Raw genomic sequence first — 21869 nt, 5'->3', positions numbered from 1 at the left:
TTCCTTCGTCATCTTTATCGTTTCCTCCGTCGGAGAGACGATCTCCCTTAACTCGCGCAACTTCTTTCTACACAAACTAACTTTCCGCTACGTCTCGGTGTCTTTCTCGCGCTGCTACCGATTGCCGGATCTAGCTCGCTCGTGACGTGCGTAGCGCGCACGTTCGCTTGAGACAAATTGACGATTATTGCCAGGAGCAGACTGTCAGCGGCTGGAAGTACGAGAGAGAGAGAGAAAGAGAGAGAGAAGAGAGCGAGAGAGAGTTTAAGGTACTCGAATTTTCCGTGTCGCGGTAGCAACGATAGCTCAGCGAATCGATCACGGCTCCGTTGAGCGGGAAAATTATCGAAAGCCGTCGACGAAGAGGAAATTCAGCGAACACCGCCACGTCGATCTCGGGCTTAAAAGCGGCGGGATCGAACGTCGGGCTCACGTGGACCTCGAAGACGACGGCGGGCGATTTTGTCGTCGAACCCGCCGTCGCCTTATTACGATAACGATAACCGCTTGTACGTGATAACTCTCGCCCCTAAAAGACGACGATTATTATTGCGACGAAATTATTTGCTTGGTGTAAAATCCCCCTTCCCCCAACTTAAGGCGCTTGAAGAAATTGTGCGTGTGCGAGCGCACACGCGTGTACGTGTGTGTATGTAGTACGAGGTCCCTAACGGTTAATATTTACACTCGAGAAGCGTTCGAAGCTGTCACTGTTAATTTTCTCTTTAAATTTTCTAACATTCTACATGGCGACGATATCGATTAAACACTAAATATACATAGCAATGTTCCAATCGTTGTAGACGCTACGCGCCGCTTTAGCCGCGAAAAGGGCGCGACTTGCGCGGGGGAACGCTCGATTAAATTTCTCCTCGACGAGCCGAACTGTCTCGCGTCTAATCGAAAAAACTGATACGGCGCCCCGAGTATCGCTCTCGTACGGATAAAAATAGCGGAATGTCAATTGGCGTCGCGCGTCTCGGGGGCACTTGCGAAAGCGAGACCCGGAGCGAGACGCTGGAGGGAGGGAATCGGGTTCAACGGAAATGGGAAAAAAATTGAGCTTAATAGATTACGATCGGCAATCAGGAAAAGTGCAGCGGTCAATGGACGACCGAATAATCGTACGGGTGAACGCTGTTCGAGCCGCGCGCGGTAAAAGCGCCGAACGAGCCTTAAATTTCATGCCACGTTCCACGTCAGATATTTAAACCGGTAATAAATTTCGCGCCCCCGCGCACACAGGTGCACGCAGCCAACGCCGTTCGTCGACCTGGGGGAGAGAAAGAGAGTCGCTGCACTTTACGGCTGCTCTTTCAGGGCGAAATTCAAGGGAGAGCTCCACCGCACAAGGCACGCTTAAGCATATAACGTGCCTATATATACGTTACTCGCGAGAGCCGGGCTCTTTTTCATTATATATCACAATGTGGTCGAGGGTTTCTCTCATCCTTGCGCACCCGATATCTCGAATCTTTCTAAACGACTTCTCCTTTTTTTTCTCTCTTTTTTTTATTTTTTTTTCTTTTCCTCGTTTGTTCAATTACGTACACATGTAGTTATTGTTGTCTCATCCCTGTATTGTCGGTTCCTTAAACGCTGGTAATTCTCGATTCTCCTCGTTGCATGAAGGCGATGTCGGTAGAGATAGAGAAATAAAGTTGGGCTTATACAATCTATTATATGCTTAAAATTCGTCGTCGTACGATAATACGTATTACCTTTTTTTTTTTTTTTGTATACATATATATATATGTATATATAATATATCTATATATATTTTTTTTTTCTCATATGTATATATAAATTAAAGATTCGTCACGGGACAATAAATAATACGACGTGCGTGCGCATGGCGCAAGTCGGGCTGCTGAATTATTTATGTGACGTCAGTCTTGTGTGAGGCGGGATCGGGGCTCGCTATCGTTTCGCTCTTTTAAATATCGTTACGCCGATCTCGTCGCGGCTTTTTTCCCTCCCCGATGTCAAGCGTCGCGTCGCCTGACGGTACGTTCGTGTGCGCGAATAATTGAAACGTCCGCTTATTTCATCAAGCCAGTAATTAATTATCTCTTCGACCCGACGTAACGATCGCGCCATCGGATAAATATCTCATCCGCTCTGGTCGTTTTTTTCTTTCCCCTCCCGGTCGCCGCGTACCTCCTCAATCGATAGCGAGCTCGATCTTGTTGCACATGCGCGCCGAACAGACCAAATCATTAACGCGACTCTTCCTTGGAAATTCGTCCGCGTCCGTTGACGTATGTATACTCTCTGTAACGGTTACACACATCGTTTGCTTGTGCCATTCGCGAGAGATTGACGGGCGGAAGTGGCGTTTCGCAACGTCACAAGTTACACCTCGTTTGCGAAATTCCACTTCGAGGACTGGCAGTGTAGAACGCGAGTACGCTGATAGATTTCACTTCCAATGAGCAATTTAGTAACCGCGGGCGTTTGAGAACGCCGTCGTACAATCGCGATTTTCGTCGTCGTCAGTTTTCGCCAGGTTCGGCGAACGAGTTTTCCGCAAAAGAGTCGTACGCCACGTGGTCGCTTATCCGCTTAAAAACTGATATGCCAATTTAATACAACTTCGATTACGAGATTATACTTATCCGTAGGGATCCACAGGTCGAATTTTCGTGAGAGACCGTCGGGATTTGCGCCTACGGTGCGCACCGAAAATTGGTAATTCGTCGATGGCAGTGCTCGTCGAGAGGAGAGTCTGTTTCGCGAGGATCGACCGCGCCGCGATCGCGTCGTGTCTTTCTTTCTTTTTTTTTTTTTCTCGCGATGCGCTAAACTCGGGGGAGAGGGAGGGATATCGTTGTTGTAACAAGCAGGATTACGACCCTTTTCGCCGCGCGATCGTTCACGGCGTTTACTTCGAAATATACAACGTGTTACTTTTGCCACCGGTCTTTACCTCGGGATTAACAAGGCGCGTGTTCTCACGGCGTACCCTCGCGGCACTGAAGCTATTTCACTCCGTTCCGTGCTTGCGTTTCTTCCTCCCGTGTATAAATATTGTAAAACCCGCGTACGAAGCAAAGCGCGTGGAACGTATTGCAAAATTCAGGACCGCGTGTGTGAATAATGTAATTCTGTCGAAATAAATTTTTTTTCCTCTTTTTTTTTTTGCAAAAAGAAAAGAAACGTCGGCAGCCGACGATTTAATTTGAATACGAAATTGATGATGGCACGCTCGTGAATAATCATCAAGTTCCTATTTTAACCGAAAGGCGCGATAAAGTTAAAATCGTGTACTTCATCACCGCGACGTGATAATGCGGAATATCGTTGTTTAAATACGAATATCGAGTCGATTGTAAATTTGAGAAATTATACTTGACGGACCGTAAAATGGAGCAAGCTCTTGGAATATGAGCCAGTGCTCGAGGGTTCACTCGGTCACGCGATCTCGTTGCTTCCAGTAACGAAGAATCCGTCATACCTTCGATCCTGTCGCCTTCCGTGAATATTCCGCAGGCTGTGTTAGAAGTCCTTACGCATATCTATGCAAGGAATGCTCGCGGCGCTTACTACTTCTGCGCTCGCGCTCGCAAACTGGTTCCGGACTCGGTGGATTCGAGTACGTCAAGTTGTTAGAGCCTCGAAGAGGTGGTGCGCTCATCGGGGGCGGAGGCGGCGGAAAAAAGCTCTGCAAGCACGCCTAATGCATCGGAAAAGCACATGAAATGTTAACGCCTTCGTATGTCCGGCAAATACATCTCGCAGAAAATGCTTTCGCTTTAAAAGTAGTGAGGAAGAAAAAAAAGCACATTTCTAACTTTTTAACTTTATCAATTTTTTTCTCTTTTTTTTAAATTGTTATAAATAATGTTTTAATTTTTAACGAAAAATTTTACGAAAGAACGCACGTTGATATCGCGCATTTATTAAATTCCCTCAAAAAATTGTAATTTTTTTAACGAGGATAATTTATCGTGATATTTTTAGCTTTTAATTTTATTATAACAAATATTTCCATATCTCACCTTTGCGCTACCCCTTGAGGACGATTTCGAGAACACGCTGTCTTGATCACTGCTTACACTAGGCACGGGCATTGGTACTGCGTAATCATACGTGGCATCTGCAAAATAAAAAATTTTTTTCTTATTATTATACGAATAAGGCACTTTTTTGTCAAGTGCTGTTATTATTACATTCTTATAATTTATATCTGTTAAAATCGAAGATTGCGGCTAAAATAAATTAGACGTTTGAGACCGCGGGCAAATACAAAGGGTTATTAAACTAAGTAACGTTACGGTTAGACTATTTCGTCTATTTCGTATTTGCGCTCTGAAGCACCGGGGCTATGTTGAAGAAGTTCAAGGAACTCACCAGACTGTTCGACGTTGTCGTGGAGGTCCTTGTTGTCTACAACAACCGTGCTGTATCCGTAATACGCCGCATGAGGAGATTCCCGATACTTGTTCTCGTGGAAGGGTTCCTGGTACTCGTCAAGCCTGACATCGCCCAAAAGACGATCATTGAGATCTCGCGGTAGGGTCGTGAGCTTCGTGCCGGCGTACCGGTCGTCGAGTTCCTCGACCCGGTAGGTCATCAAGGAGGGATCCTTTTCCGTGGTGCCGTACGCGGATTCCGGCGACAGATGCTGATGATTGCCCGTCGGAATCGCGCTCTTGGTACCCAGGGGACTGGCAAAGTTCTTCCGCTGCCTGTGACGCGTGACTATTAGGAATATGGCGACCGCCAACAGCAGAATTACAACGGTCAAGACGCCGATGATCACAGCCATGTAAGTCGGTTCGTCCGCCTGCTTAGCCACCGGAACTTCGGCTTGTAGCGGATTGTCGCGAGTCAAAGTTCTATCCCGCAATCGTGGGGCCTCGGTCGTGGATGGGATTTCCGGGGTAAAGTTACCGTGAGCTATGTCTGCAACACGATAGAAACACGTGCCACTGAGTACTTTCCGCCGCTAACTTTCACGACGTTTATTAATTAACAGCGCAAAGCAATATTTTCGTATTTCTATATTAATTAATTAATTAAAATTAAAATAATTTAATAATAACGTAAGTAATAAATCGTGTAAATTTGCACTTTTTAAATTAATTAATTAATGGAACATTATTTATATAAATTGTAATTTTGTGTAAAAGACAGTCTCAATTTTCAAACATTACGATTTCTTCCTCGAAAATATTTTCTGATTAAACTCATTAAACGTACACGATTCGAAAAATATGTAATCAATTTATAACTTTATATTTAAATTCTGAGAACAAATTATGCAAGTAGATAAAATTGCTCTTTATGCGTTACAACTCACCGGAGTCAAAGGTAACTTCGCTAATCATAATCCATCGTAAGGCGAAGTTGAATCTCAGCTTGACGAACTTGCCGATTCGATGGTGCAGCTTGATTGTAATATTTCTCGGTTGCTCGAAGATTTTGTCCTCCATGTAAGAGTATAAAATAGGATCGCCCGTGTAATATCTACCGCCAATGCTAAACATGATTCTAGCTTCGGAGAATATCTAAAACAAAAAAAAAACAACAATTGTTATAAAATATATATATATTTTTTTTTTTCTTTTTTTTATGCGTTCTAACGAGGCGAGATATTTTGAAACGTCGACTCGATTACTGTACGCAATTCGATCGGATAAAGCACTATGTGTTCAGAGCTACCGTGCGGAATTAATTTGATCGGAAGCATACCCACCTACACACACCGCAGATACTCGATTACGTCCACGTAATCAGTATTATCGCCATTATTACCATCGGTAACAGATAATTAGTTAACGGCGCGTTTGGGGATGACATCGACGGTTTCGATAATACGGAGTAGGTATCTCACGAACGCGTTTCGTGACGCGAGCGGGCCGAGGACGCATGGAATGCTAATTTCATCCCTCGAAGGCGTAAGACAATTCGGCGAGGAGAATCCAAGCCGAAAGCCGTGCGAAACGGACGTAAGACAGAGGAAACGCGAGCGAAATAGAGAGAGATAGAGGAAGGGTACGAAGCTAAGACAGCGTAGGAGTTAGGGACGAAGATTACAAAGCCGAGATTATCTAACTCCCTTAGACCCAAAGACGGCGGCTGTATGGATTTTCGACGTACTGAAGCCTACCGCCCGCGGATGCGTCGAGAGAATGAGGAAGTGGCAGCCGCGATGCCGTGGAGAGAACGTCGGAGGTGCGGGTGGGTAGCTGGCGATGCTTTGAAGCGCTGTCTTTCGAGAGACGTGTCCTATCCGCGCGAGCGCGCGCGCTTGTTAATAGGAGAGGTCGTTTAGGGGTAGCTTCTGCCACTCCGCAGCCCCATTCGCCGAACTGCCGACTTGCCAGACTGTCGGTATTGTATTTGAATACGTGGCGTATCTGCTCTCTCGGTCGTTGCTTACTACCATTGTACACGCGAGATAGACGAAGAAAGAGCGAGGACGGGGATAGGGAGAAAGAACGTCGCGTCCTGCTCTCTTCTCGATATTCGTCTTTGTCAGATCACCATCTCCTTCCGCCTCCGTTCCGCGAACCTCTCGCGTCGACCGCCCTCACGAATCGCCGCAGCCTGAGCCTTGACTGTTCCTCCTCGTCGTTCTGCCCCATGGTTCTCCAGTCGCTCGATCGCTGGTACACAATCGAGCTCGAGCCGGGTAATGAGGCGCTCCATTCAGATAAATCTTGATACCAGCCGGGAGTGTTTCGTGGCCTATTATATAGGGATTCTCGCGCGGAATGACGATGGGGCGCAAAATTTTCACGGTTAACCAACGTGCGCGTTAAGTTTCGTAACTTTCTCGGTGAGCGACGAAAATAGCGTAACTGCTGACAGCACGTGTATTAATTAACTTTATCTGTTTAGTACGACAAGTTCGCGGAATGTAATTTAAATTACATTTGTACTTTATGATTGTGTCTCTTATGACGAAAATTATTCTCAATTCCTAGCGACGCTTTAATTAGAGTATATTAAGATAATTACAAATATGATATAAATTTAAGGCAATTAATTACACGTGCATATAATTTGAATTAATTTCAACAGCAGAGATAAAAATATATATTTTCTAAATTTTTTAAAAACCACCGATATTTAAAACAAAGTTTTTTTTATTGTACCTGCAATCAAATTAATTTAATATAATTCAGCCTTAATTGACAAAGATTTTTGTTCGAATTTAAATAACATTCCGCTACGATTCGCAAATCACTTCCAATTAGTTTATGTTTAGTCTCGTAGTTTCAGAGCCGAGATAATTTTTCTTGAATTTATCTCTCGCAATCTCGAGCATCTAAGTGCCGAATTATTTTATTAAAATACATCTCGCTAGCCGTTAGCCGAGTGTTCAGCGAGCCATTATGTAAACACTCGGGCGTAAAGAGGCCGTAGGGGCGAAAAATTTTTACGGGAAAAAAACTGACGTCTCCGGCAAAGCCGTGGCCACCGCGTCGCCGCTTGGAGCGAAACGCGGATCCAGCAGGCCGCGAATCGTTTCCTCTTTCTCCTTCCGTCCGTTTCAGCCGAACCCAAGGGCTAACCGTTGTTGCGCCTCGTTACCCATCCTACGTCCGACCTTGACTCCAACGTGAAAACTGGATCTCATGCCGTATACCGTCTTCTCAACCCCATGGATTCTTTCCCCCCTTTTTTTTCTTTTTCTCTTTTTTTTTCTTTTTTTTTTTCTCCCATTTTCTGGGTGTGGATTAAAGGCTGGCGGAGGATCTTCGCGCATTTTGCCGCGACTGTCCGTCGTTCCTTTTTGCACCTTTTTCTTCGTCCTTCGCCAGCCGCTTACTTTATTCAGCAGCCGTTTCGTTCTCACCGAGAAGTCGGTGCCGTGAGGCATTCCAATTTCCTCTCTATACCGTACGCATATCCGTTTATAGTTTTTCTCTCGCTTATTATCACACAAATACGGTCTCGCTACGGTTATTTTCTCGGACTCGAAGTTTATATCAAGATATGATAAATGAACGTACGCGGCTAATGGCAGTGGTAGATACGAATCTTCAAGTCAACCATCAATCATAAAATCTTTTAAGTAGGTTTTTCTAACATTATTACTTAAAATTTTTACGCGTAATAATGTTTGTAAAAAGACATATAAAATATTGTAAAGAAAAAAAATGCTTACGAGGTATATAAATCCAAATATCGCGTGATAATTAAATTTACGCGAGGCCTTTATTAATTTATAATTAACGAAATTATTTTCGAGTAAAATGTAAAAATACGTTATAATCTTACCTGAATATCTTTACTAAATTGGTTGTTGCAGTAAATGTGTACGGCCGAGAATTCTCTAACGTGGTCGAATTCGAATTTGATTTCGAGCGGATGCCCGGACCTCGTGTCGTTCTTCCAGCCGACCCATCCCTGATTCCTGTCGTTGTAGTTGTCGAAGTAACTCATTTTAATAGAGTCCGGCCCGATCTTGCCGTCCGTCAGTTGACCCAAGCCGCGAAGTAGTTGTCCGTCCCAATAACCGTCGTAAGTCGCGTCGAAGAATTCCCAATTGTTGCGCTTGTCACCTTGAGGCATCGAATAGGAGACGATGCCGTCGTTCCAAGGGCAGCCGTAGAGCTCGACGCGCATGCAAACGGTGCGACGATGGTAGCTGTAGGGTAGGAAACGAATTTTGCTCGCCCATATTGATGGCTCGAGTTCGTGCTTCGACTCCAGGTAGGTATTCTTGTTCCCCGCGATAACCTGAACAAACGGAATATTGGAAATTGGCGTCAATATTGTCGAACGTGGTTTTTTTCTTTTTTTTTTTCTTTTTCAAGAGGGAATATTTCGCGTATAATTTAAATTCTTTTTATCAACTCCCAGAGATTCGGCCATTACGGTATATCGGGTTGCGTAACGATGATTACATTGGCTATTGATAAATCATTAAACGCGCGTGCTGTTCAAACTTATTACGCGCAAGCGATATAGATGTATTTTAGATCGTAATTGGCAGAATGATATATGATATGTTTGAGCGATACTGATACGTGAATACGCCAGGCGCACGTCACGTTAACTTTATCGGCGAATAAATAGGCGCGTGGATCTGGCGACGTTCCCGTCCCCTTTCTCGAGATGAATCAGCTCTCGTGCAAAATCTCGACTCTTGCCTCGTTTACGGATATTCTCGAGACGGCGATAGAGAACTTTTTCGCCGGCACGCAATATTAACCGCGCCACGCTATACCGTAATATTTTTCGCGGGGCGTGATTTCAGGCTTGCCTCGCGTTTTCTCGCATAGAACAAAGCTCGTTCTATTCGATCGGTCCGCCGCGAGTGACCATCGAAACGTATATCGCCGGGGAGGATCGGGAATTTCTTGGACGGCATCGTTGAGGGAAGAGGCCCTTCGGAACAAAGGACCTCTTATTTTCCACTTATGAGCTCGCCAGCGCCTCTCGACTCGCTCGCGCGAGATTCTCACGTATGGCCGGTTACGTGACCGTGTAACCATCGCCGTCCCGACAGGTGCAAACACTCCTTTATCTCCAGTTTTTACCTTTTACATACGTTTGTCCTTTCTTTCTCGCCACGCTTATACTCACCGGGCATTAAGTAGTACTCATTAGATCGCGGTCTCAATTACCCATCGTGATTTTAATCAATTTAATACGCTGGATCGGTTCTGCTTGAAACACGCATTACGATTACGAGCCGTAATTTATAAGTGAGGGGTAAAAATTGATGATAAAAAGGCGCCAAATATCGCACGAGATTTCGACATTATTTTATTAATAAAAAATATTCATTGTTACTTTTAGGATTTAGTTCTAAGATTCAGAGATTTGGATGCAAGTTCGGATAAAGTTAACAATGAATTAGTTGGTCGTTTGTTCGCTTTTTTTTTTTGCGAATCTATTTTCGTTTTTTTTTAATTCAGTTTTTTTTTCGGGTTTTCTATTTACTGGAGGTGAACGGAACTCACGATCGCACGATGGGAAACGCGTTTAAAGATGATTCTCGTGACCGCGCGAACCGGCACGTTCCGCGCTGGGTGGCGCGGTAATTGGGACCGGTAGCTGACACCGTTTTATTTGCGCCGCGACGCAGTACCCGATGTTTAGCACATTGAAACGTACAGTACCAAGGCGTCGGACGCGCAAATACAATGAACCAACACGTGAGAAATTTTCTGCCAGGCGACGAACCGCATAGTGGGCGTTTCCGGAGGTTGACAGTTACGTGTATAGTTTTGCCGAGTGTACATAATAGCATCCTGTTTCTTTCCCCCGACGATGGCGTCTAGACTTATTTTCGCAGGTTGAAAAGTGAGAAGGGGCTAAGACGCATATACGAACGTATCGCGAAATTTACTGCGGATTATTCGTACGTGGAATCTTAAGCGGTTTAAAAGAATCAGGAAAACGATAAGGTTTCAGAATACACAGGGATACGTGCGTACAATATATCTCAAACTTTCTTTTAAATATTCATGCACTATAACTTGCATTACAGTTTTGTAAAATTTTTTTCTTTTTTTTTTTCTCTCTCTTTTTTTTTCGTACCGAGGATTCCATCGAAATGTCCTGGTTTGGCTTGCTGAAAATTACATTGGAAATTTCGTACCGCTATTTATTTCGCGCGCTCTTACTTTATAACCCAGATTTCGTTATTCTCGCGCGCGGTACGAACGCGACGCGACCAGCTGCGCTATCGAATTTTTTTACGAGGATGACTCAGAATTCGGCGGGCCGGTTTCGCGTGCGGTCCCCGATGCGGCGGCGAGTCTCAGTTCCCGAAAGACCGAAGCGGCACTGAACGACGAGGCCAAATTACGACGGCATTTACGAGCCGTTGAGACGTGCGCCGAGAAAAATAAGTAATCTTGATATTTATCTTCCGCGCCCACGCGCCTTCGCGTCGCAGACCGGCACCGTGCAACGTCGGTCTGCTTTGTAGCGAGAAGGGGGAGAAACTTTTCTCAAGCACACCGCGGCGCCGAGACGAGCGATCGTCTCTCAAATTATTCCTCGACCGTCGCAGCAGTTTCTCGTCACTTTTCATGGTAGGCGAATTCCGACGAGCGACTCGAAGTGGTGCAAGGGCGTGGCGGACAGCAACACCCATTTTATGTTAATGTTCCCTGCGTGTTGCTTTTGGATCGGTAGCCCGCTACCGCTAGTAGCCGAACACCTTAGAGGCGGTGTTGATGGAACATGTTGTCGTAGAAAAGGAATAAGACATCTCACGGCTTTATTTAAATAGAAATTTTAGATGACACACGATGATTATGCGGATTTACGAAATTTTTATGATAGCATTACTGTCGATGTTGAGTTTCTATTAATATTTATGATATGCTCGGCAAATCGGATTAAAGGATTCCATCAAGGCGATAGTGTATATTAATGTCTATCCCATCAACTATTGTCCGATATTAAAAAAAAAAAAAAAAAAAAAAAAGAAAAAAAAATTATCTCTTCCGACAATATTTTTAATAATCGCGGCGTTCGAAATCATCGACTGCGAAATATCGCTGAGGACAAGTTCCGTTGTTTCTATTCGCGATGTCGCTTGTACTGGACTGGGTTATTAGGAAAGATTATGCGTCGGATAAACCGAGTCTCGCCGCGTAATTAAGCGAGGGATTGTGCGGATCGCTCGCAGCAGGAGGAAGGGACACAAATTTCTGCCGGTTTATCCCCGCCGCTGATGTTTTCTGGGTGGGCCTTTCCGTTCCAACAGGTATCCTTACGTCGCGGCCACAAGCGAATTATATGAGATATGCAAATGTTACAAGATGAGAGATACTTCGGATAGTACATTTATTTTCTTAAATTATCATTCTTTCACTTTACGATTCATAATTCATAACTGGAAGGCAGAATGCGTTTATCGGTGCTACTTTCAGCTTCGCGGCGATATATGAGCTTTCGACAAAGGATGCATTTTATAGACACGTTCGTAATAGCGGCGCTTTATTGAGAGAATTAAGTAATTTATCATTTTATATTATTTATCGCACGTACGATCTCAATGGTGCCAGATGATATCTCAAAATACGCTCGCCTTAAAATACGTATATGGAAATCGAGATGTACGTTAGAGATGCACGTAGTCTTCGTATTAAGGAAACTGCACGTAATACGTATATAGGAAAAGCAAGTCGCTTCGCGGCTGCATGCAAATGCGGCTCGGTTCGCGTTCCTATGGATTCGACCTTCGGATACGCGGCGCTACCAAAGGATTCGCATATTCAGACAGGTACGCTCTATGTAGGTGAGCTGGGAATCGTCTGACCCGTCTACACGCTACGGCTCTCCTCTCTTCCCTCGTTCTATCGATCCACCCTTCTATACAAATAAGCTCGCAGTGCCATCGGCGTCTGCCAACTCCCAAAAGAAAGTTACTCCGAGCAGACCGGACGGGGTTCGTCCCCTCGTTTTTTTTTTTTTCCTCTCTTCGTCAGTTTTCGGAAATCGACGACATTCTCCGGTGCGTGAGTTCGCTCTTGAGATTTATTTCCGTCGGCCGAAACGCGAGCCAGACGCGCGTTAAATAGGCACGTGCCGCGCAGGAGGCATGACTGATTCTGCAAGGTGGACGTTTTCTTGATCCCGACGCGGCGTGCGCCGGCCGATTCGGTGAATTACGGCGTGGATTTATGGAGCGTTCGCCGGTACGTCGTTTCGCCACTTTCGCGAATCGCCCAAAATTCGCTCGGCTGCGGACGAAATTTATTCTCGCCGGGACGGGCAAATCGGCGGTAGTGATGTGATTACTGCGGACGGCGCTAATTAAAGACTTAGATTCGCAGTTACCGGCACATCTGTTTAAATTACATCGCGCATCGCGCGCGGACCGGGCTCTCTCCGGCGCGGCGTATTACATCGAAGATTTACGTCTTGTTAACGTCACGCTTTAGTTACTGCCCGTAAGCCGCACACCACAGACACCCGCGGATACAACTACAAATCATTCTCAATAATCCGCGCGCGCTCTCGGCTTTATGCGTACTGCCCGCGACTAAATTTAACCGCGTGACTACGTCCGTGCGTAACCCAACAGATTGAATTGCCGCAATCGCTACGCTGAATCAAATCGTTCGATGAAATGTCTTTCTGCAGCGCTGCCGATTCGCACGATTAAATCGATTGTGACAAATCGCACGTCCCAGATAGCAGTTTATGTATAATGAATTTCGCGGTCTCCGCGGTACGGGAATCCCGTATACGTTTTGACCCGACTACTTTGCGGTCTATAAATACGATCGTACCACGATACTTCATATCGTACTATTTCAAGGCATCTCTGACCCCGATTGTTCTAGACTTCTGGTACTCTAGACTAAAGATACATTATGTCATCGATTTAACATGCACGTCATACGCCAAAAATTATTCGTATTAAAAAAACGCGCTATCGTCGAACGTAATATTTTTTTTTCTTTTTTTTTTTATCGTCTCTGGGAGAATCGTAAGATCAGTTTTAGATAGGAAACATATGAAATCTCGTATCGCATAAAGATATGAATCTTAATAGCGGAGTAACAAGATTTACCTCTTCGCCGCGAAAGTTCCTATAACGAACCCACTTTCCCAATTTTGGCCTCCAGTACTCGAGCATGTACGCCTCGGAGTACTCGACTCCCTGGCCGTTGCCGAAACGGCCTTGGGTCCCGGTCGCCGTGATCGTGTGCACCGTGTGAAGATCGATTTCCAGCCACTCGCGCGGCTCCGCTGTGATCTGCTGCCTCGGACACCAGGCACCGCCGTAGTTCTCCTGCTTCAGCCTGGAAGAATAAATATTTGCTCTGGGATTACGGACCTTTATTTTCTCTTTGCCGCTTTCTTATCGCGCTACGATCCTCGAGGGGGGAGAAAAGGGAGCTTCTCCAGGGAATCTCCCCCTCCCGCCCCCCTTCCTCGTGAAAAAAGGGAAAATAGTCGCCGCGATCCCGAACTTTCCCGTCTCGCGTGACGCTTTTACGGATTCATATATTCTTATCTGCATGTAAATTCAGAGAGGTTTATTATATTTCGCTATACTCTCCGTTTTATGGCTTCGTACGAGAACGGCGGGTCTGAGGAAACGCGTTTTAGATTTACGTAAACCCCCTTCCTGAATGCGAAGAATGTAGCGCGGCTCTCGTAATATCAAAATCTCTTTGAACGCTCGCTGAGATTTGCAGCGTGCGAAGAATTCGCGGCCACGGTTGGTTGATAAGAAAACACGGTTATCGCGGCGAATGAATACCGAGGGGAGGGCGGAAGCGCGGCGTCGTTACTCGGAGGAAATCGTACAAATACGTGATCGTCCGCGTGTCTGACGGATAACCGTCAGCTCGCCGACGCGATACGGGATGAAATTATAATTTATCGATCGAACCGAAGTCCCGGATGACATGAATTAAAGATGAGCTGACACCGTCGCGGGAATGGCGGCGAGACCACTTCGAGCCGGCTAATAATTGTATTCGCATATACCTTTCGCGAGCTCATCTGCGGCATTAAAAAAGCATTCCTGTCGTCTGCGATATGCCCTTGAAATACGCACGCAGCTGTATTTGCGCCGTGGACGATTCTCCACGGCTCGTAAAGTAAGCCGATGAGAGGGAATCTGTTTCGAATCTTTTCTGTCACCGTTAAATTGCCCCTCCCGGACGCGATAATCTACGGAGCGGTATTATTTTATAGGCATTTATTAATAAAGCATATTTACCGAGCGTGCCATCGCGTTGTAACGTGAATTTCGTCGCGAGCGCGTTTATTAACTATGAAAAGTTTATGAAAGCATTGCTCCGAAAAATTCCTCGGCGGGATCGCACGCTTATTCGAGAGAGCGCTTCCTTGTAGCGAAGCACGGCGGGGACGAGTGTTCGGCGAAAGAAAAATTAGAGGAAAAAAAAGAAAAAGAGACGAGAGCTCCGAAGTAGTGGGTGGCAAAGCCAAATGAATCCGCCGGCGGAACTCGTGTACGCGCGACGGGCAAAAATGTTCTCGCGCAATAAAGAGGTGAGCTACCGTCCTCTCTGAAGTGTCAGAACTTTAAGTGTTGCTTTGACGTGGAGGACAGTAAAAGCGGCCGACTAGGATCTCCCGTGTGTGCTTGTCTAAGGGCGCGTCTTTTCGACGTGGTTTGGCAACGCGTGTAAGAGCGGAACAGCGAGAGAACGAGAGCCGAGGAAAAGACCGAGAGGACGGCAGAACGCACAGAGAAGCGAGCAAAAGAAAAGTTAGGGACGCGCAGATGTGAAAACGACGTGGATGCGAAAGAGACCCCGCGCGCGCGAGAGAGAAAAGGAGTAATATCCACCGTACCGCCAAAGATCATAACTCATAGCCCATTAAGAGACCTCGAACTGCCTGGCTGCCACTTTGATACAGTCCGGGGCATCAAAGACATTCCACGCGCACGGCACTCCTGGTCCGCGATAAATCTCAGAACGGACGATTACGCCGACTTGAACGGCGAGCTGCCACGTCGGCGGAATCGGAGCGGGTCCTTAGACGGAGGGACCGATTATCGAGAGGGATGGTTTGCCGAACCGGAGAGATGCGCGCCGCGTCGAGGTTGAACTTAGGAACCTGAAGGGAAATGATCCGTTGCTAAGGTGAATAAGATCCTCTCGAGCGACGTCGTGTTGTTGAACGACTGAGAGGATTTCTCTACGAGGATAATATTTGTCGATTTATGCGCGTTTGCCGATGTATACCGCGTATTCTGTTATAATACGAAAAATAACGATAAAACGATTGGCGTAAAGGTGAACAATGTAATAGTATAGATTTTTTTTTATCTCTCACTCTCTTTCTTTTTCTTTCTCTCTTTTTTTTTTTTCGAAAAAAGGGATGTCTGTGATATAAAATCATAAGATTTCATAATTTTTTTTTTTAATCTTATACGGTTACTACTATTCTGATTACTAGATAGAAGTACTTTATGGTAAGCGGATAGGGGTATTCACCGCGAAGCCCGCGCGTAATGCCGCGAAGCCACGAAAATGCCGTCAAAGAAGTTGTAGTCGACAATGCGGTCTGAAGCGATATTGCTGGCGTTCCCGCGCCGAGGGGGGAAACTCCCGCGTGATGTTGTCGATCGCGAAATTGACTCGCACATATCTCTATTTCATCTATCGACTGATTACCTACGCCGCGATTAATTTCATGCATTAATTTGTTTTATGTTCACGCTTCGATGATTGATTAATACTGACGGGGGAGTTGATTACGTCCCGCGGAATATTGAAAATTCACGCACGACTCGGTTAATACAGCAGAATTTCAATTACGGGCGAAAGGGCACTGGTCGAGCGACTAATGTCTTGCGAGCGCGGGTTTATTAGCGCGGTAGGTGGTCCTGATGATTCCTTGTGTTTGGACATTCGTCCCTTACCGTGCCGTCCACCTCGTCGCGCGTTTGTCCCGCCGGAATGGTAATTAGCTGACACGCATAATCAAAGGAGTATGCGACGGGGCCACGTTAACGACGTCTAAGAGCTTCGGAACGGCCGATACAAATGGCTCCGCATGCGGGACGCTGCGCGTCATTAATCCTCATTGCGGGCTGAGGGCCGAATTAGACGTTGCGGTTTAGTAGGGCGTGATTAATATACGGTGCGACCGGTCGATCGTCAACTATCTCGAGGACAGACGGGATGACGGGCGCGTCGCCCGCGTAACCCATCGAATCGCTCAGCTCGAGGATGATCTATCGCGTTCCGCGAGGGTAACTCCGCTTCTTCGGCAACTCGCCTGACGTTTCCGGCGCGATAGCGCGTTGAACGTTCTTAAATAGCTTCGTAACATCGAGTGCCAGTAACACGCGGACAGCCCGAAAGGTTCTCCAGGAGGCTTTCGGTTAACGGATCGCGGCGCGTATTTGACGAGAGCCGGCAGAGCGGTCAGGTTTAATCGAATATCGTCGCGTTATGCTGATCTCGCGATACGAAAGTACGGTTTTTCACCGCCCGCGGCGGAGCTAATGTGATAAAATATCCGGATTTGTGCACGGATGCGCCGCGCGAACGTATCAACAATTCACTCACCGTGCGCGATGCGGCCCGACGTTTCCGCTTTCGAAGCTAGAGCTCGCTGTGATGTCCGTGTCGGGAATCGCGCCTGATTCCATCCCCAGAGGTGCGATGCATTGTGCTGCAAATAAAGAAAATTACTTCAATTATATGTTTGCCCGGCGTGAGAACAAGTGAGCGATATAAATCTCGGATGTAAAATTTATTTTAAACGATATATCAAAGTTAATTACATACGTACGCGCGTATGAATCGCTTGAGAGAATTTTAATAGTTTAATTACAGTATTTTTTTTTATCAAATAATAACTTGAGTGATCGTTTGGATGAGCGTTAATTTTTTTGACACACTTGTTAGGCTTTTAATATATGTGTATTAAATACATAATAATTATTAAACGCACTGCTGTAATAACCAGTTTATTCGATAAATCGGATCGTTAAATGCAGAATAAAATTTTTATACAAAGAATATCGCGTAACAGAATTTTATAACCGCGGGTCGTGTAATAAAATTGATACGTCGTTTGTCTCTCGCATCAACGGCGTGCTCTTTTCTCCCTGAACTTTTCGTCGTCATTAAAAGTTGTTTTAACGAGCCTCGTTTTCTCGAGAGTTGTGTTATTTTCAGTGAGAACTGAAGTTTAATCAGGCTTTCATTATGCAGTTAAACGGCACGGAGTTACTTTTTTTTTTTTTTCTTTCGAGGTCAGCGCACGTAAACACCTTCTCGCACCGGTCGGAAACGATGAAAAAGGTTTCGCATCCGTCGTACTGGAGCGCCGCATTTATCGCTCGGTGGATCGCGCGTTCCGCGATAATTATGGCGCTTAACACAATACCGGGAACAGATTTCCATTTGAAATCGAAGAAAGATAAGTGCTGGAGATGACTGGAAATTATATATCCGCGCCGATCTGCCAGCGATCAAAGCGGCGGCTCGCAAACGCGAACGGGCCCGTTGTACCTCGAGAGAGAAGAGGTCAAAGCAGATTCTGTCGGCGTAGCACGATATCGCGCCAGGGTTCCCGGGAAACGAGCGAATGATATACAGCTTCTTAGCGAGAAATCGCAGCGGAGAAGACGGAGCGGCATTTCGGTAAACCTGATAAAGCAATTATACGAAGGAATTTCTAGTAATTATCTCCAAATTCGTCGGCTAAAAATATATCTGGAAGTGTCGCGTGGTTTCAGTGACAAAAAAAAAATTCATTCAGACAAATAGGTTTTGTATTCAATGCTATCCGGTGCACGACGCGAGGGCTCTCAGAGATCGATCGTCTTCACGTTGCGCTCCTTCCGATCTCCGCATCTGACGTGAGCAACGGGAACCTTAGACTCCGAGGTCGTTTTCGGGTAGTTAGGCTTCCAGTAGGCAGGCAAGTTCGATTCTCGTATTTATAGACATCCTGGAAAAGAGTGCAGGAACGGGAGAAGAAGAAGAAGAAGAAGAAGTAAGTTATGCGACGTTTGGCCCGCCCCAGCCACTCATTCGGCGACCATAATTCTCGGGGAGTGACAGCTCCGAACGGAAGGGTGTGTGCCGCCCTCCATCCGCGAGAAGAGGGAAATTGAATGCCTTCGCAACCCGTCTTCTCCATCCTAACGTCGGTCTCTCGCCCGCTTGTTCTCGCTCTCCTCCTTTAACCGCGTCACTGTCAAACTGATAACCGCTTCTTTCCCGAGACGGCTCCTCCGCGAAACCCGAGACAACCACGAAACGGTCGACGAACAAGCCGCGCGCCTGTAGGAATAACGCAACGCGCGCCGACGTTAGAGCGAGAGAGATTGTAATAGAAAAATCGTAATAAATTCCAAGAGAAATTCTTCCGGCGTATATCCAGCGCCCGCTGCTTTCGTATTTGTCGTTACTTGATAGTCTGAAAGCATACGCGAGCGTAACGTTTTTCTCCGCCTCCATTACGTACGTTCTATATGCATATTGTATATTTGCGGGCACGTCGGGTTGATAAACGATTTTGCGCGAAATCTCGAAATACCGAAACGGTAATTGAAATGTCTTGGCGTTGAATCAGACTTCCACGCTTAAGTTACAAGTTGAAGTGGCGATGAAGGCTGCGCGATTCGTTAGAGATCTACGAATTGCGCAATATCGTAAATCTCCTCCTTTACAAGAACGGATCCTTCTCTGCCTGTCGCGTTTGTCCTCTCTCGCGAGGCATTCACGTCGCACTCGAAGTAGCGAACCACTCCTTCAGGCAACTGTGAGAATGGTTCTGAATTAACCTTTAACACGGTGTAAGTCACGTCTTTATCTGCTGGGCGAGGCTGACTTTAATAATTTCATACATACTCGAACGTCATTTGATTACAGAAACGGCTTGTGAAACTTCAATTCTTTCGTGATTTTTTTTTTTTTTTTATTAATACATGTGTAATTTACTTGTAATTGTAATACACAAGCTTGCTATAAATTCACGCATCACGTTTCATATAATTTTATCTCGTTCAGGTTAATGTCAAAGATATCGCCTTTGGCACACGAATATTAGCGAGTAATTAGCGTAGCTTTTATAATAATGGCAAAGCAAATTGCACAGAAGACTAACGAATCTCTTGGCAAATTAGGGAAGAAAAATAGAGGAAGTATGGCGAAGGTAGACACCAACAACGAGCTTTTCTATCTCGGTGAATTTAATAATTCGCATCACCCTTCCTTTGTTAATTCCGGGATTATTATTAATGACGGCGCACCAGAGTCGTGGTCGGCTTTCGGTACGCTTACTCGCACTTCTCTCCTCGGGCGCGAATGTAAATTAATTACGCACCGGGACTTTCACGAAAAACATATTAAACTTCCCCTTCTCATTGCTGCGCGATATTAGCGCATAAATCATGACTCGCACCTGATCCTTAAGTTAACTCAATCTTTGTTCTCTTTTTTTTTTTTTTTTTTTTATATATATATTAAAATACCTAATTATAATGTAGGAGCTATCCTTTGTAATCATATTAAATTATATGAACATATTCTTAAGTATGATAAATGATCGGAGAAAACTTTTATTACATCGGTATATTTTTTCGAACATCGAATCGACGAATATGTTTTTTTTTTATAAAAAATTAAAATTTTTTTGCAAGTTCTTTAGGACGCGTTTAATCGTCGCGCCGTTATATATCGCGATATATATCCCCGCCAACGTCGAGACTTGCTCCGGATTAAATTTCACGCGGGATGTAACTTGGAACTGTCTGGTCGTTTGTGTATTAACGATAATCAGCTTCTCGGCGCGGTTCACTACGGCGAGACTCGGTTCGTTATGTTTGCTCAACGGAATTAGCAGGTGGACACCTGCCGCAAGGTTTTCCTCTTTCGGCTGTAATGCCGCGCCCGTTTTCCGGGCATCGGTAAAATTAGAATGAATGTTTGTAAGAGCGTCGACCCCGAAAGAAGTTCGTGCTTGCCCTCCCCTCCCCCCTTTTCCCCTAGGTAATGCGCTACACCCTTTCGTAGGGCCGTGAAAGCCGAGGCGCGGTTTCCTCGGGCATTGTCAGACTTGGGGAGCCATTTTCGCCTCTTTCAGAGAAAACAAACATTCGTTCTAGGCGGAAGGTAACTCTCGCGTCGGCGAGAACGCGCATGCCCGTCCTTCTGGCGCCGCGACGGCTGGCAGAACGGAAGTACTACTTTTACACCGGCCCTTTCGGCCCTCCTACTTCTCCAAGGTCCTACTTCTTTCTCGCTCTCTCCACCCACCGCGTCTGCATCCTTCTCTACTCCGCCGCGACCCTCCTAGGCGTGGGCTGGAAATCACCGTCTCGTGTTGCGTGCGTTACTTATACCTCGAGGGTCGAAAATGCAACCCCTTTGTACGAGGTTTGTGTCTTCGTGGCCTGAATTTATCAAAACTAAGCAGTTTTATTCTCTTCTGCGTTCGACGTTAAATACGAGGAGAAACGAATATAGTATCGACACTGCGCGTATGCAAGAATATCAATTTTTATAGCTTTATTTATCGTCTTTAGATGAAATTGATTAATAGAATCACAAAGAAATGTATTCAATTTTTAGTATTATTAATAATCTTTTTTTTTTTTTTCTTTTTTATTTTTTCTTTTTTTTTTATTTCAAGAGAAAAAATTAAAAAAACTTCCAATTATAAAATATAAGTTACATCAATGCGCAAAGAGTTTTATGCATTCAGTCGGGCACGCGGTGTTTGCTTTTGTGGGTAGGCTTATGAAAATACAGATCCACGAGGCGGATTGACGTACGCCCTTCGAACCCGAAAGTCGGGGATTATTACACTCGACGTCGCTAGTCGACGTCTGACAGTTGACGCCCTTTCAGCGTGTCAAGCGCGAGACATCCCTCGGATTCTCCCCGGATTCGTCCTCGTTGCTCGATACATTCCGCGATGCCGCCGGGACGTCGTCGCTCAGGCCGAGCGACGTGATGAGATACGAAAGGGTTTATCGCGAAGAACGACGATGATCGCTCTTGCTCACGTATATATTTATTTCCAAGCGAAGATCTCGATAGCCCGTGGGATATATATCGTCGAAAAATAGCGATCCGCGATCGAGGGGAGCGCGAAAAGCCGGAGATCATTTTCGCTCGGCGTCGCCCGAGCTGACGCCCTTTCAACGTGTCAATCCCACTTGATTCACCCGATTCAGCTTCGATTTCCGAATGCGCCCAAAGGCCTGTGCTTCGGGTGCCGCTGCCGAGACGTAGGATTAAGTCGATTGCATTCGAGGGGGCAATTTATCCACGAGTCGTTAAAAGCGTGGAGTCGCGAAGTTCGTATAACCGTCGTTCTGGCGCGCGATCAAGCCGAACGTGGAGATCGGAGTCGGCGTCGAGGGTAAGGAACAGATGTCGGGATACCCGGCTTGGGAATGTTTACGTCGCGGGGATTTTATATCCGAG

At 45.7% G+C, this 21869-nt stretch overlaps 1 protein-coding gene across 2 annotated transcripts in view; it reads right to left on the bottom strand.

Annotated features, from left to right (window-relative positions):
- Positions 1 to 594: 594 nt before the first annotated feature.
- The window catches only part of LOC139106254 (discoidin domain-containing receptor 2), an 87674-nt gene continuing 66399 nt past the window's right edge, over positions 595 to 21869 (bottom strand). For both annotated transcript variants that reach the window (XM_070662846.1, XM_070662847.1), the window contains 7 exons: positions 16989 to 17094; positions 13502 to 13733; positions 8236 to 8697; positions 5306 to 5513; positions 4354 to 4908; positions 4002 to 4099; positions 595 to 3676 (listed from right to left, as the gene is read on the bottom strand). In XM_070662846.1, the coding sequence (XP_070518947.1) occupies positions 3509 to 3676; positions 4002 to 4099; positions 4354 to 4908; positions 5306 to 5513; positions 8236 to 8697; positions 13502 to 13733; positions 16989 to 17094 (1829 nt within the window). In that variant the 3' untranslated portion in view covers positions 595 to 3508. The remainder of the gene's footprint in view (positions 3677 to 4001; positions 4100 to 4353; positions 4909 to 5305; positions 5514 to 8235; positions 8698 to 13501; positions 13734 to 16988; positions 17095 to 21869) is intronic.

This window comes from Cardiocondyla obscurior, linkage group LG10 (assembly GCF_019399895.1).
Source record: "Cardiocondyla obscurior isolate alpha-2009 linkage group LG10, Cobs3.1, whole genome shotgun sequence".
Classification (NCBI taxonomy): Eukaryota; Metazoa; Arthropoda; class Insecta; order Hymenoptera; family Formicidae; genus Cardiocondyla; species Cardiocondyla obscurior.
Note: the sequence above shows the minus strand (reverse complement) of the source record. Positions and strands in the feature narration are given on the sequence as shown.